The 12,846-nt window shown below is 40.8% G+C and overlaps 1 protein-coding gene across 1 annotated transcript in view; it reads right to left on the bottom strand.

Annotated features, from left to right (window-relative positions):
- The window catches only part of sbno2b (strawberry notch homolog 2b), an 89,884-nt gene that overhangs the window by 25,148 nt on the left and 51,890 nt on the right, over window positions 1–12,846 (bottom strand). The window contains exons 5-10 of the mRNA XM_079996550.1: window positions 7,153–7,329; window positions 5,680–5,766; window positions 3,827–3,932; window positions 3,576–3,736; window positions 2,142–2,275; window positions 1,602–1,692 (exon numbers count right to left, since the gene is read on the bottom strand). Coding sequence (XP_079852676.1) covers window positions 1,602–1,692; window positions 2,142–2,275; window positions 3,576–3,736; window positions 3,827–3,932; window positions 5,680–5,766; window positions 7,153–7,329 — 756 coding nt within the window. The remainder of the gene's footprint in view (window positions 1–1,601; window positions 1,693–2,141; window positions 2,276–3,575; window positions 3,737–3,826; window positions 3,933–5,679; window positions 5,767–7,152; window positions 7,330–12,846) is intronic.

The following is a 12,846-nucleotide window of genomic DNA, read 5'->3' as shown; positions in this document are numbered from 1 at the left end:
ACCGAAATTTAAAAACAAAACTTTCTTCATAAGTTGGCTGTTTATAAGTAAACAAATTCAGAGTTGTTTGAATGAAAAAAAATCTTTCCAGAATTACGTGTGGGATCTTACTGAATAGACCACTTCCTCTCGAGAAAGACACGCAAAGCGAGCGTGGTGCAGTAGTCAGCGAAAACCCGACGCATTTCAAATAGTAACCTTTGATTGACTGGTGATAAAAACATAATTGACAGAAAGTAAAGAAAGTAACAATCAGACTTTGTGGATTTATGAGAAATTTGATTGACAGAAATCTGTTCAGAATTACCTACAGGATCGTAATGAGAGTGAATTAACTGAAGTGTGGGATGGGGGAGTGGGAGCTGGGAGGGGACACACGTCACACGTACATGTTGAAATATTATAAAATTGAATGTTACAATACATATAGCATTCTGATTATATAATAATATATAAAGTGAACATAACTCAAGAGAATTGGAGTTTCTTTCTTCCTCATCTGAGCGCCGTACATGCCACGGATCGCTTCCTCTGCACTGTCCTGCGGATCAGGACAGTGCAGAGGATCCACTGCACTCTCTAGACAGCGGTGCAGACAGATGTACTTATTTTAGTTTAATTCCTACTTGTATGAAACAATTTTTGTTAAACACAATTGAGGTAAGGGACTCTCACGATCACTGCGTAATAGAATGAACTTACAAAAAACCTTTCCCGTGCCACATCACGCATGTCTTTCCGTTGCTATGGGACTTGGGGTAAAAACTGGATGTTTTGTGTAAATACTTTACTTGTAAATAATAAATCCTGCGTTTCTGTAACGGAGAGACTCCCCCCCCCCCCCCCCGACCAGACTTTAATATGACGCCATTGGTGGGCGTGAATGAGTACATCCTTCCACTTACCAGGAGGACATCTGTTGAGTAGGCGGTAATTCATTGTGGCCCAGGACACATTTGAATTTACACAGCTAAAATAATTTAGCCATATGTAGCCTAGATTACCGAGTAATGTGGTCTAAGTCATCAGATCTCAAACCGCACTGAGGACGCTTTGGGTGCGTTTACACCTGGCATTAGAGCTGTCCACTTGTGATCTTTACCAAAGACACATGTTAATGCCAGGTGTAAACGGGGTCTAAATCCAAAGCTTTGCCCCTTATGCTTAAGAGAGAGAGTGGAATATGTTGCACATGTTGCCTGACAATAAATAAAACTTCCAGCAATCGGTGAAGAACCTGAACCTGAAAAACCCTGATCGGAGCCCCCTTACAAGTTACTCTAGTGATCCCATTGGGAGCTTTCAGTCATTACCGCTATTCCATGCACAGGGTCATAAGTAAACACACCTAAAAGTGGACCGAATCATCAGGTAATATCTAAAGTGTCATAACAATTATACCTTGAATCTTGAAATAACAACAGTGTTGCTAATACAAATAATCAGTGAATAAATGCAAATTATAATGGATCTAATTATTAGTGAAGGTAAATTTTGACTACTATTTTATAGGGTGTATGGAAATTGACAGAGATTGTGAACGGTTACGAAAGGAGATGTTGATTTTTAGAGGTCAACATGCATGTTCCCTCTGGACCCACCTTGTTTAAGGCGTGCACAGGAATATTGGGTGCATCAATGTCTTTGAGATCTCTCTCTGCGTCAAATTTCAGGTCATTGGATATGCTGAACCTGGGGGAAAAAAAAGAAGACACATCAGTGCTGCTGGTTCTCTCGTACAAGTGCCTACACAGTTGGCAAACTCAGTACACACCCAGAATTAAATATTTGCATGGTTTTCATAATCAAATAGTTTGCAAACTTTGGTTAACTATTTAGCATAATGTAGTTGTTAAGAACGGAATGTCGAGAACTGGTTAGAATAAAAAACATGAATGATTATTATCTGTAGACTTCTGTCACACATATGTATACATTATAAAGGTTTTAAGGTAAATAATATATTTATTCATGTATCTCTTAAGACATTATTTTCTGTATTATCAAGACACCCAAACCAGCTGATCTTCTAGCGAGAGACTATCGAATGGTGGATTCATTTTCCTGTTTTTATGCTCGCTTGTTTTCTTTTATGTCTTTAGGTAAGCTAAATAGAGCATGGTTCATATCTCCACCCTCACCACAATGCTTTCTTCCTTCCCTTTAGGTAGTTCTGCAGGATGATTCCAGCCACAGTCCGGCCCTTTCCCACTCCTGCCCCGTCTCCAATCAGGAAGCCGGCCCTCTGGTTGTTCTGGAGGATGACCTCGTGTTGCTGGGGTGCATATCAAAAAGTGTGTGAGAACAAAGATGTGTGTACAAAAACAAATGACGCATTAGCTGTGAAGTGAAATAATTTCACGTGTTTGTTAGTTGTTGGACACATTATGACACAATATTTTTGGAATTGTGTGGGATTAAGCAATTTTAGGTAATGTCTTTGAAAACGAATTGGTCAAAAAACTCCTGCTGAATATTGATGAAGGATGAAGGGTTAAGAGGGGGCATGGAGAAACGGAGCACAAGCGGTCATTCGTGCCTAGGGTTGGGTACTGAGACAAGTTATTTAACGGGTCCCGGGGCTAAATTATGAAAGACTGTAGTATCAATAAGCTCTGATGTTACCAGTACTGCTTACAGTATGGGAGAAATTAAGAAAATGTGTTTTTTTTTTTTTATACCCGGTGACAATGGCGGAGAAACTTAAACACTCAAAAGTCTGGTTTAATTTCACAAGAGTCGATGCCGACCATGCTCGTTGCCACAAGTGCAATTAGTCTTCTGCATGTTAAGGGAGGAAACCCGAGCAATCTTTTGAAAACATTTAGCAAAACTGCATATAATACACATGGGAAAATGCACTGTTTTCGACTGCTATAATAATCCTATTACTCTATTTCTCGATTTGATTAAATATCAAATCCAATCAGAAAACACAGGGGAGGCAAGGCAAGTGCAGATTGCGCCCCCATCGCCCCCTCTTCATGCGTAATGCACAGAAAATAAAGCAGTGTTAATTATGCTCTTCATTTTAGTTTTTCTTTAAAAAAAACAAAAAACAAACAAAAAAAGACCAGATAAGAGTACTGTTAAAGTACTAGAATGATAAGCAATATCGGTAAGAGTAGTAGTACGGCAAAATTCTAAACAATACCAGTCCCTACGAGCCGTGCCCCATCCCCACACTGTTTTTAGTTGTTTTGTTTGGAGAAACGGGCCACAGCTCTGCCATCGGGGCGCATGCGGAGTCGTGTTTGCATCCATGTCCGAAAGCAGATGAGTCACACATATAAAAATATAGCTTTGTAAGCTTGTAAACTTCTATTTTATCCAGTGACTGTAATGCACACTGACTGACAAAAAACGAAACAAAAAAACAAAAAACAGACTGCTCAACTTGAGGAATCTCAGTCGACTGATCATTTGACTCTTCAATGTTCAGGGCGCAGCCCTAATTATGTTTCTATCGCCATAGACACGATACTGGAAAATCTTTATAGATACACACATGTTGATTGTTTTATTGTATCTAAAGCTCTATCTCCCACAACTGGTGAGTGTGTGCGTATGAGCACCTGGCAGGCGTAGATGATGGCCTCCAGCTGTAGTGCAGATAGCAAGCCTCTGCTGATGGTGGACTCTGGGATGGACAGGGTGTATGTGATGTCGGGCGGAGGGACGCTGGAGAGCGTGTTGGTCTCCACCACTATGTCTGGATGGGAGATTCCTATTGTAGCTGTTGACCGACACAAGCAACGGTTAAAATGAAACAAAGAGGGATCATCAGTTTGTTCTCAAGATGCGTATAAGCGCTCAGGTTTCCTACATTTAGATGGTTTGTAGTCAGCGTAAGTGTCTACATGTCCCAACTCCTCTGTCTCCTCTTCTTCAGCATCCTCTTCCTCTTCTGGTGGAGACTGGGTTCTTTGAGTCTGAGAAAAGCAAGTAGACATGGGTTATGTAGATTATAAATTCTAAACTTTGATTTGGGGCATCTTGGTATCAATACAGATTAGGAGGAAGGTGTGAAGAGGAAGGGCTGTAGCTGTGAATCAGACAGGGAGGCAGATAAAAATTTGAACAGCAAGTACACGGCACAACGTGTTAAAAAGGGAAAGAATACTTAAGGTAAAATAGCTATCTAAATCAATTTCAGTTTTTGGATTTATGCAAAAGCAAATTAGGCAGGCAGCGGTTTTAAAGATAGACATGAGAGTTAGTTGCCCATACACACAAAGCCTCATTAATTTCACCAGGTTTGCATTGGAATGACTCAAAGGGGAGATGCTGCCACATAGAAAGCAACTTGTTATCATCCAATCTGTGCATGCAGACCATACCATTGTTACCTTTTCTGTTTGCAAAGTAGCAGCCATGCATAAAACCTTATATCCTTTGCGCGGCAAACCTAGGTTTTAGATACTAACCATGCGTCCAAAGTGGCGTACGTAGTACATATTCATACCACAGAGCCCAACAGCGAGTTTCCATAAGTGAAAATCCCATTCATATTCTGAATCGAGGTTTTGATTATTTGCCATAATGTCGTAACCATCCAAGGTAGACAGGGTAGACCACAAGCTATGAGATTGTGAAACGATGGCATATGCTCCTGTAGAAGCCACAAGTCTGTATGATAGCAACCTTGTTTTTCGACCTTGTCAAAACATGTTTTATTCATGATGTTATGGAGAAGTACAACACTACCCATGATCATTAAGTGTAACAGTGATGTCTCTGATAAGTGGAGCTTGCTGTTACCATGGAAATGTTTACTGTGCCAGCGAACGTCACTTCCAGTTCAGGTGGAACATTGAAGTCACAAGCAGCTAGTGAGTTTACTGCTACCACTGAACTCTACGATCTTTTACGTTACATTAACCACTGAGCAACCATGATTTCAATACTACTATTTACTATCTAATCACTATAATGAAAAAGGTTAAATTCAAGAAGAAGCGCACTAAACCATTGTCGAAAGGTATCATTCCCAAAGGTTTATGGGACAAGTAGTTCTTTCACTCTTAAAATAATTGTATACAGTTTTGTACCTTTGTCAAAAAAATATTTTTTTGCGCCGAATCAAATGATTTATGGTCACGATTCATCTTGTAGATGGTTGGCTTGGTTCCAGGCTTTAATCTCTTTATCTAAGGATTTTCTGAAACATCAATGAAGTGAATGAAATTCACTTCCAGAACAGGAGCCGTTCAAAAAGTGGCCGTCGCTGTTGAGCTCTATTATCCAGCTACCTACCTTTACCAGCGACTTGCTCTCACAATGCATAGTAGGATACACTTCGCCAGCAAAGTGCGCAGTGTTTTCATACGAATATATTTCACTGGATATAAAATACTGTCATCTTTATACCATTGTGATCTTGTATCATTGTTACTTTTCACATATTATTGAGCATACCATGGTTTCAGACATAATCATGGTGACTTGGCATATCAACTAGTATGCCATTTCAGATGCAGCTGAAGAATGTTGTTTCCTTTTTTTTTTTTTGGGTTTCTTTTTTTACACACACAATCCATTTCCTGCTGAATGAGCATTGTAAATGCTTCAATATCAAAGATGAACTTCATCTATGAATAACAGATTTCCAAACAGACAACTGCCAGTGAAATGGCCTTCCTCTTAACACAGAGGCTGAGCCTTGTTTTGTGTGTCTACCTGGTATCCTCCTAGAGGCGGAGTGCTGATAATGGCAGTTATATCGTCCAAACTGGCCAAACCCTGAAACCTGTTGCCACCATTCAGCTGCAAACAAAAGTATACAAATCAAACAAAACCCACAAAAAAAACAAATAAACAAAGTGAAATGAGGCGAATATGCAACAAGTAATGACGTTTTTGTATCAGTTGTTGTCTTGGATCTGTATCGCCCAGAGTTCAGTGAAAACACACACACACACACACACACACACACACACACACACACACACACACACACACACACACACACACACACACACACACACACACACACACACACACACAGTGTGCCTACATGCGTGGGGGGGATGTCTGATTGAGCAGTACTTGACAAAATGCAATTTGTTGTCTGGCAGTGGAACACCAGCCAACATCAAATGGCAAATAAAGCCAGTGTCTGAAAAACATGATGGATGGAATGAGAACAGAAGGCAATGGAAACATAAAGGCTTCTTGACGGGACGAAAGAATAAACGATTACTATCAGAAAGATACGTCCTCAGACACACGACTCAAGCAAAAAAGGTAAAAACATTGGCTTCTGTCTGAGACCACAGGGTTTGACGCAATGGCAGTCAGTGTAATGATGATTAAATGATCCTTGTCTCTCCATATTTTACTTCCATCTGTAGAAAAACATTGTTTTAGAAATAAAAAGAGATAAGGTGCTATCAGCGGAGGACATTTAAAGTAACATGTTCAAATAAATAGAGCTTACAAAGCCTTAGAAATGGATAATGCATCCAAATGTAATTTCAGAAGTTTGTACCATACTTTGTAGTATCTTCAGATAACATCAGAAAATCCCTTGCACTGCAACACCTCTTATTTGTAGTAAACATCCTTCTTAAGACATGTAATTGCAAATTAAGCATTTTCTACAGTTTCTTTGAGGTGAACATATCTACGGTATGAAAAACGTACATCCCAAGGAAAGAGATTTGCATATCGCAAATGCGTACATTGAAACCAGGTGCAGAGCTTTGCCGTCTGTTTTCCACCACCAAATACTAAAGTATTTGTGCATAAACACAGGCTTGTATTACATACCACAGCACCTCAAGCTGTTTAACCTGTGTGTAAGGTTAAATGTGGGTTTCATGTGTTCTGTGTCAGATTTGTCCCTCCATCACAAAATGGTATTCTGTCATTATTAAAAATAAAGACATCTTCATTTTGTGATTAGGTTTGAAACAATGAAGGGAGTATTAAAATCATACTTAACCTAAAATGTATTCAAGATGATGAAAGTTAGTTAGGATTTTTTTTTTATATGAAAGCAAATAGGTCATTTTGATACTGCGTTAAAATGTGACATTTTTGATGATAACCATGGAAAAATAATACAATAAGACAATCTATAGATTCTGTATCACCCAGCCCTAGGGCGTGGTGTGTATTTACGTGCATCTGTGTGTGCACAGTGCTGACCTCGAGCTGGCTCTGTGCTGGGGGGCTGGTGGTACTGGTATTAACGTCCCAGATGGTGGGCACCGTAGCCAGACTGTCTGTGCTGATGAAGGCCTGGCCGTCAGCATACTCAGACAGAGAGTCTGCCGGTGAGGAGAACAACGAGTTGGTGGAGAGGTCATCAATGCAGGACAGGTCCTATAGGGAGGGAAAGAAAAAGAGATGCATTAAAGTCATGTGGATAAATATTAACTTATCAGTTATTCAAGAGGTTATTTGTCCCATACATATACAGTGGGGCAAAAAAGTATTTAGTCGGCCACCAATTGTGCAAGTTCTCCCACTTAAAAAGATGAGAGAGGCCTGTAATTTTCATCATAGGTACACTTCGACTATGAGAGACAGAATGGGGGGAATCCAGGAAATCACATTGTAGGATTTTTAATGAATTAATTGGTAAATTCCTTGGTAAAATAAGTATTTGGTCACCTACAAACAAGCAAGATTTCTGAAAAACAAGGCTCAGCACTATGGCCAAGACCAAAGAGCTGTCAAAGGACACCAGAAACAAAATTGTAGACCTGCACCAGGCTGGGAAGACTGAATCTGCAATAGGTAAGCAGCTTGTTGTGAAGAAATCAACTGTGGGAGCAATTATTAGAAAATGGAAGACATACAAGACCACTGATAATTTCCCTCCATCTGGGGCTCCACGCAAGATCTCACCCCGTGGGGTCAAAATGATCACAAGAACGGTGAGCAAACATCCCAGAACCACACGGGGGGACCTAGTGAATGACCTGCAGAGAGCTGGGACCAAAGTAACAAAGGCTACCATCAGTAACACACTACGCCGCCAGGGACTCAAATCCTGCAGTGCCAGACGTGTCCCCCTGCTTAAGCCAGTACATGTCCGGGCCCGTCTGAAGTTTACTAGAGATCATTTGGATGATCCAGAAGAGGATTGGAAGAATGTCATATGGTCAGATGAAACCAAAATAGAACTTTTTGGTAAAAACTCAACTTGTCGTGTTTGGGGGAGAAAGAAAGCTGAGTTGCATCCAAAGAACACCATGCCTACTGTGAAGCATTGGGGTGGAAACATCATGCTTTGGGGCTGTTTTTCTGCAAAGGGACCAGGACGACTGATCCATGTAAAGGAAAGAATGAATGGGGCCATGTATCGTGAGATTTTGAGTGAAAACCTCCTTCCATCAGCAAGGGCATTGAAGATGAAACGTGGCTGGGTCTTTCAGCATGACAATGATCCCGAACACACCGCCCGGGCAACGAAGGAGTGGCTTCGTAAGAAGCATTTCAAGGTCCTGGAGTGGCCTAGCCAGTCTCCAGATCTCAACCCCATAGAAAATCTTTGGAGGGAGTTGAAAGTCCGTGTTGCCCAGCGACAGCCCCAAAACATCACTGCTCTAGAGTAGATCTGCATGGAGGAATGGGCCAAAATACCAGCAACAGTGTGAAGACTTAAAGAAAACGTTTGACCTCTGTCATTGCAAACAAAGGGTATATAACAAAGTATTGAGATTAACTTTTGTTATTGACCAAATACTTATTTTCCACCATAATTTGCAAATAAATTCTTTAAAAATCAGACAATGTGATTTTCTGGATTTCTTTTTCTCATTTTGTCTCTCATAGTTGAGTTGTACCTATGATGAAAATAACAGGCCTCTCTCATCTTTTTAAGGGGGAGAACTTGCACAATTGGTGGCTGACTAAAAACTTTTTTGCCCCACTGTACATACGGTTATACATATATGCAGTGAAATGTCATGACACCCGGTGATTACGCACAATAAGCTCTTAAAATAATAAAAATATTACAATGTGCGTAATCGACACGAGTCGCTCGTGCAGGCGGCTTAAATTGGCTTTACCGGGTACAAATGAGACCCCGATTTTTCGAATCTATGTATATTAGATCACTTATAGGAAATAATCGAAATAATAATCTTATTTAAAATTCAATACCCATATAAAACAGACTGTGTGACATGAGAACAGATAATCTCTGGGTTTAATACCGTATTGTGATGCAGAATAAATGTTGCCCGTTCCTGGTCATCAAGTGAGTCAACCAGTCGCTCTCTCAAGGGAATGGAGAAAATATGGCCAATAAAACCCTAATCATACACATGTGGTGTAACCGTAATTAAAAATGGGGAGGCAGTAGGGAAATAGAAGTGTGTGTGTGTTTGTGCGTGTGTGTGTGTGTGTGTGTGTGTGTGTGTGTGTGTGTGATTTGAGGAATGGCTGCTGTCCAGGCTTTCTTAGTTTTGTATCGTTTCCAACTCATTAGGATTCCATGTTCTTTAACTAGCTTCCTACAGGCTGCCAGGGCCCCCTGGGACTAATACACATGGAACTGGTCCAATAGGACAGGGGGAGGAGGGAGGAGAGCAGGGAGAGGGGAGGGAAGAGGACAGGGGGAGAGGGGGACAGAAGGGACAGGGGAAGAGGATGGGATGAGAGCAGGGGGATAAGTAGGATGAAAGGAGGGAGGTATGCCCAAGGAAGGCAAACCCAGAGGAGGATAAGCTTTTCCTTCTAATTTTTTGAATCGAAATGGAAACCCCTCTCGCAATTTCTTTCTTGTAGTCATATTTCTTTGTTGTATTTAGAGTGCTTATTCCTCCGGCTGTGTACAAAGGTTAATATACCCCCATCTTCCAGCTCAACCATTTAGAGAATTACAAATTAGACTTCAATACACCAGGGATTTGACTGGCCGATATTTTCAGCTCCACCTCCTGGTCTAGACAGACAGCTTTGCGCTGAATACTGCTCGATTATATTGATCATTATCATTATTATATAGCTAACATTTAGCAAGACCACCAGCTCCACATTAAATCTTACCTAAGTCTGCTTACCTATGAAAAAACTGGAGAGAAGATAGGCCTCCCATGGCCCACCCAACAGGGAATATGTGTACAAAAGAATCTGGCACAATATACCGTTTGCATTATGATATGAAATCAAAAGTCTTAAGAGTGATTGTTTCTGTTGAGAAATGGCTTATTACAGGAGCCACAATAATGATGACTCAATATCAACAATACCATTGCCCCACCCTGCAAACCCTGGGAAAATATTTTCAGTACCACAATAGCGTAAACAATAGTGCAAACAGGGAGTCTCCGTGGTGTTTGAGTTAATGCAGCTAAATTATTCCACCAGTTATTCACAGCGTAGCCATCTCGTAACGAGGCTCATCGTATGCGAGCTACTACGGCAAACTATATACATTATACAAATTAATCTCATTAGGATATACCCCTTAAAATACATTATCTCATAATGTCACCGAACAGGTTTACCAACTAGAGATGCACCATTTGCAATTTTCTTGCAATTTCTATTTCCGATTTTTTTTTTTAAGTCTGACCTGCAGATTCAGATTTCCAATCTGCTGTACGTGACAAATACATTGTGTGATCTGATAATGCTCACATAGATAGGACAACTGCACATATGTACTACCGCTGCAATTTTCAGTTACCACAATAGTGAGATTGCTGATTTTGACACTGTTTATTATTGTTCATTATTCACTATGGAACAATAATAGACCATGAACCTGTCACTGAGTTCCAATAAAATAGAATATGGGACTGTCATTAAGTTTCAATATAATTCAACCTGTCACTCACTGAGTTTGAGTAGGACCCAACATACACTACTCACAAAAAGTTAGGGATATTTGACTTTCAGGTGAAATTTATGGAAAATGTAAAAAGTTCACGCTTCAGTGATATATCATGAAAGTAAAGCATTTAAGTACAAGCATGCAATGGTGATTTCCTCATCTCAAACAATTTATTGAAACAAAAGGCAACAACAGTGGTGGGTTTACCACAACAAAAAATGTCAATGTCTCAATAACTTGTCATGTGGCCTTGAGCATCAATTATAGCTTGACAACCACGTCTCATGCTGTTCACAAGTCGACTTATTGTCTGCTGAGGCCTGGCACCCCACTCTTCTTGAAGGGCGGCCCTCAGGTCATTGAGGTTCCAGGGTACAGAGTTACAAGCCTCTAAACGGCGACTCAGCTGATCCCATAGGTTTTCTATGGGATTCAGGTCTGGAGAAAGTGCAGGCCACTCCATTTGAGGTACCCCAGTCTCCAGTAGCCGTTCCCTAATGATGCGACCTCGATGAGCTGGAGCATTGTCGTCGATGAAGATGAAATGAGGCCTGTGTTGTTCATGCAGGGGCACAATGACTGGATTAATGATGTTATTCAGGTAGTATGGGCTTGTCACTGTACCATTCACAAAGTGTAGGGCAGTTCTGTATTGACTAGACACACCTGCCCACACTGTAACACCACCACCACCAAAGGCTCGTCTGGTGACAACAGTGGCTGATGCATAGCGCTCTCCTTGACGTCTCCAACATCGTTGGTGACCATCATTTCTGCTCAACGTGAATCCACTTTCATCAGAGAACAGCACTGAGGCCACTGGTCCCTCGTCGAGCGTAAATGCTCCCTGGCCCATGCAAGACAATGATGGCTGTGCCTGGTGGTGTGGTCAGGTACCCTTGCAGGTCGTCTAGCACGCAGACCATGCTGATGTTAACGGTTTCGAATGGCCTGACGTGACACTTGGGTGCCTCTCACCTCCCTTAAATGTGCCTGGAGTTGAGTGGCATTCATCATCCGGTTCCACAGGGCACTGTTCACAATGAAGCGGTCATCAGTGTGGGATGTGGCCAAAGGACGTCCACTTCTATGCCTTTCTGTGACTCTTCCAGTCTCTGTATCTCTGTTGCAACCTGCTGATGACACTCTGTGACACCCTAAGCTCAGTGGCCACTTCCCTCTGAGAACATCCTGTTTGAAGCCTCACAATGGCGAGGTACTGTTGATCAGTTGTTAGGTGTCGTCTTGGTCTCATGATGTCAAAATGTGAACAGCATGATGAAGGGGACTGTTTAAATATCAATTCTAATTGAACCAGGAAATGTTTTGGTCGATTCATGGATCAAACACCTGTTGTGAATTTTGCCGTTCAGCTCCTTGTTAGAGAACAGCAAGTTGTGCAAAAAGTACTGAACCATTGAACAGTTGGACATGTGCATTCAAAAGTTTAGAGAAGGTCAAATTAAGTTCACCTGTAAAGATTAAAGTGCATTTTAGGTTCATCCTGAAATTTCACCCGAAAGCCGAATATCCCTAACCTTTTGTGAGTAGTGTATAACTACCATGGAAATGTCCATTTCAAACTTCAACTTCTCTTTCACTTTTAGTGCAAATATAGATGTATTATATTTATATGGTAATTTGCAAATAAATCATTACATAAAATAAATTAAATAAATGGCCGACGACGTCCTCCTTCTCTCACCGTGCGTTAAACCAAGCGAAACAAAAAAAAAACGACCCGTTTTACTGAGTGACTCGTCAAAAAAAAAAAAAAAAAAAAAAAAGTCTTAACTTTTCATCACAAGCGGAGCTCTGCTGTGACCATGATAGGATACACAGTCTCCACAATGTTAGAATATTGTCAGGTGATAGATAAATAACTAATCTTATCTTCTTCATTTACTTTGAAGTACCTCCAAACAGCCGACATTTTCTACCTTTTGCTCTCTTTTTTTCAGCGTCAACTACACAACTATGTTACATTACGTTGGCATCGGGTTTGAGTATTGGAGCATTTTTACAAGTATAGTACATGAACACAGTAC

This window comes from Zeus faber (genome assembly GCF_960531495.2).
Source record: "Zeus faber genome assembly, chromosome: 1".
In the NCBI taxonomy this organism is placed as follows: Eukaryota; Metazoa; Chordata; class Actinopteri; order Zeiformes; family Zeidae; genus Zeus; species Zeus faber.
This window is presented reverse-complemented; position numbering and strand designations above follow the sequence as displayed.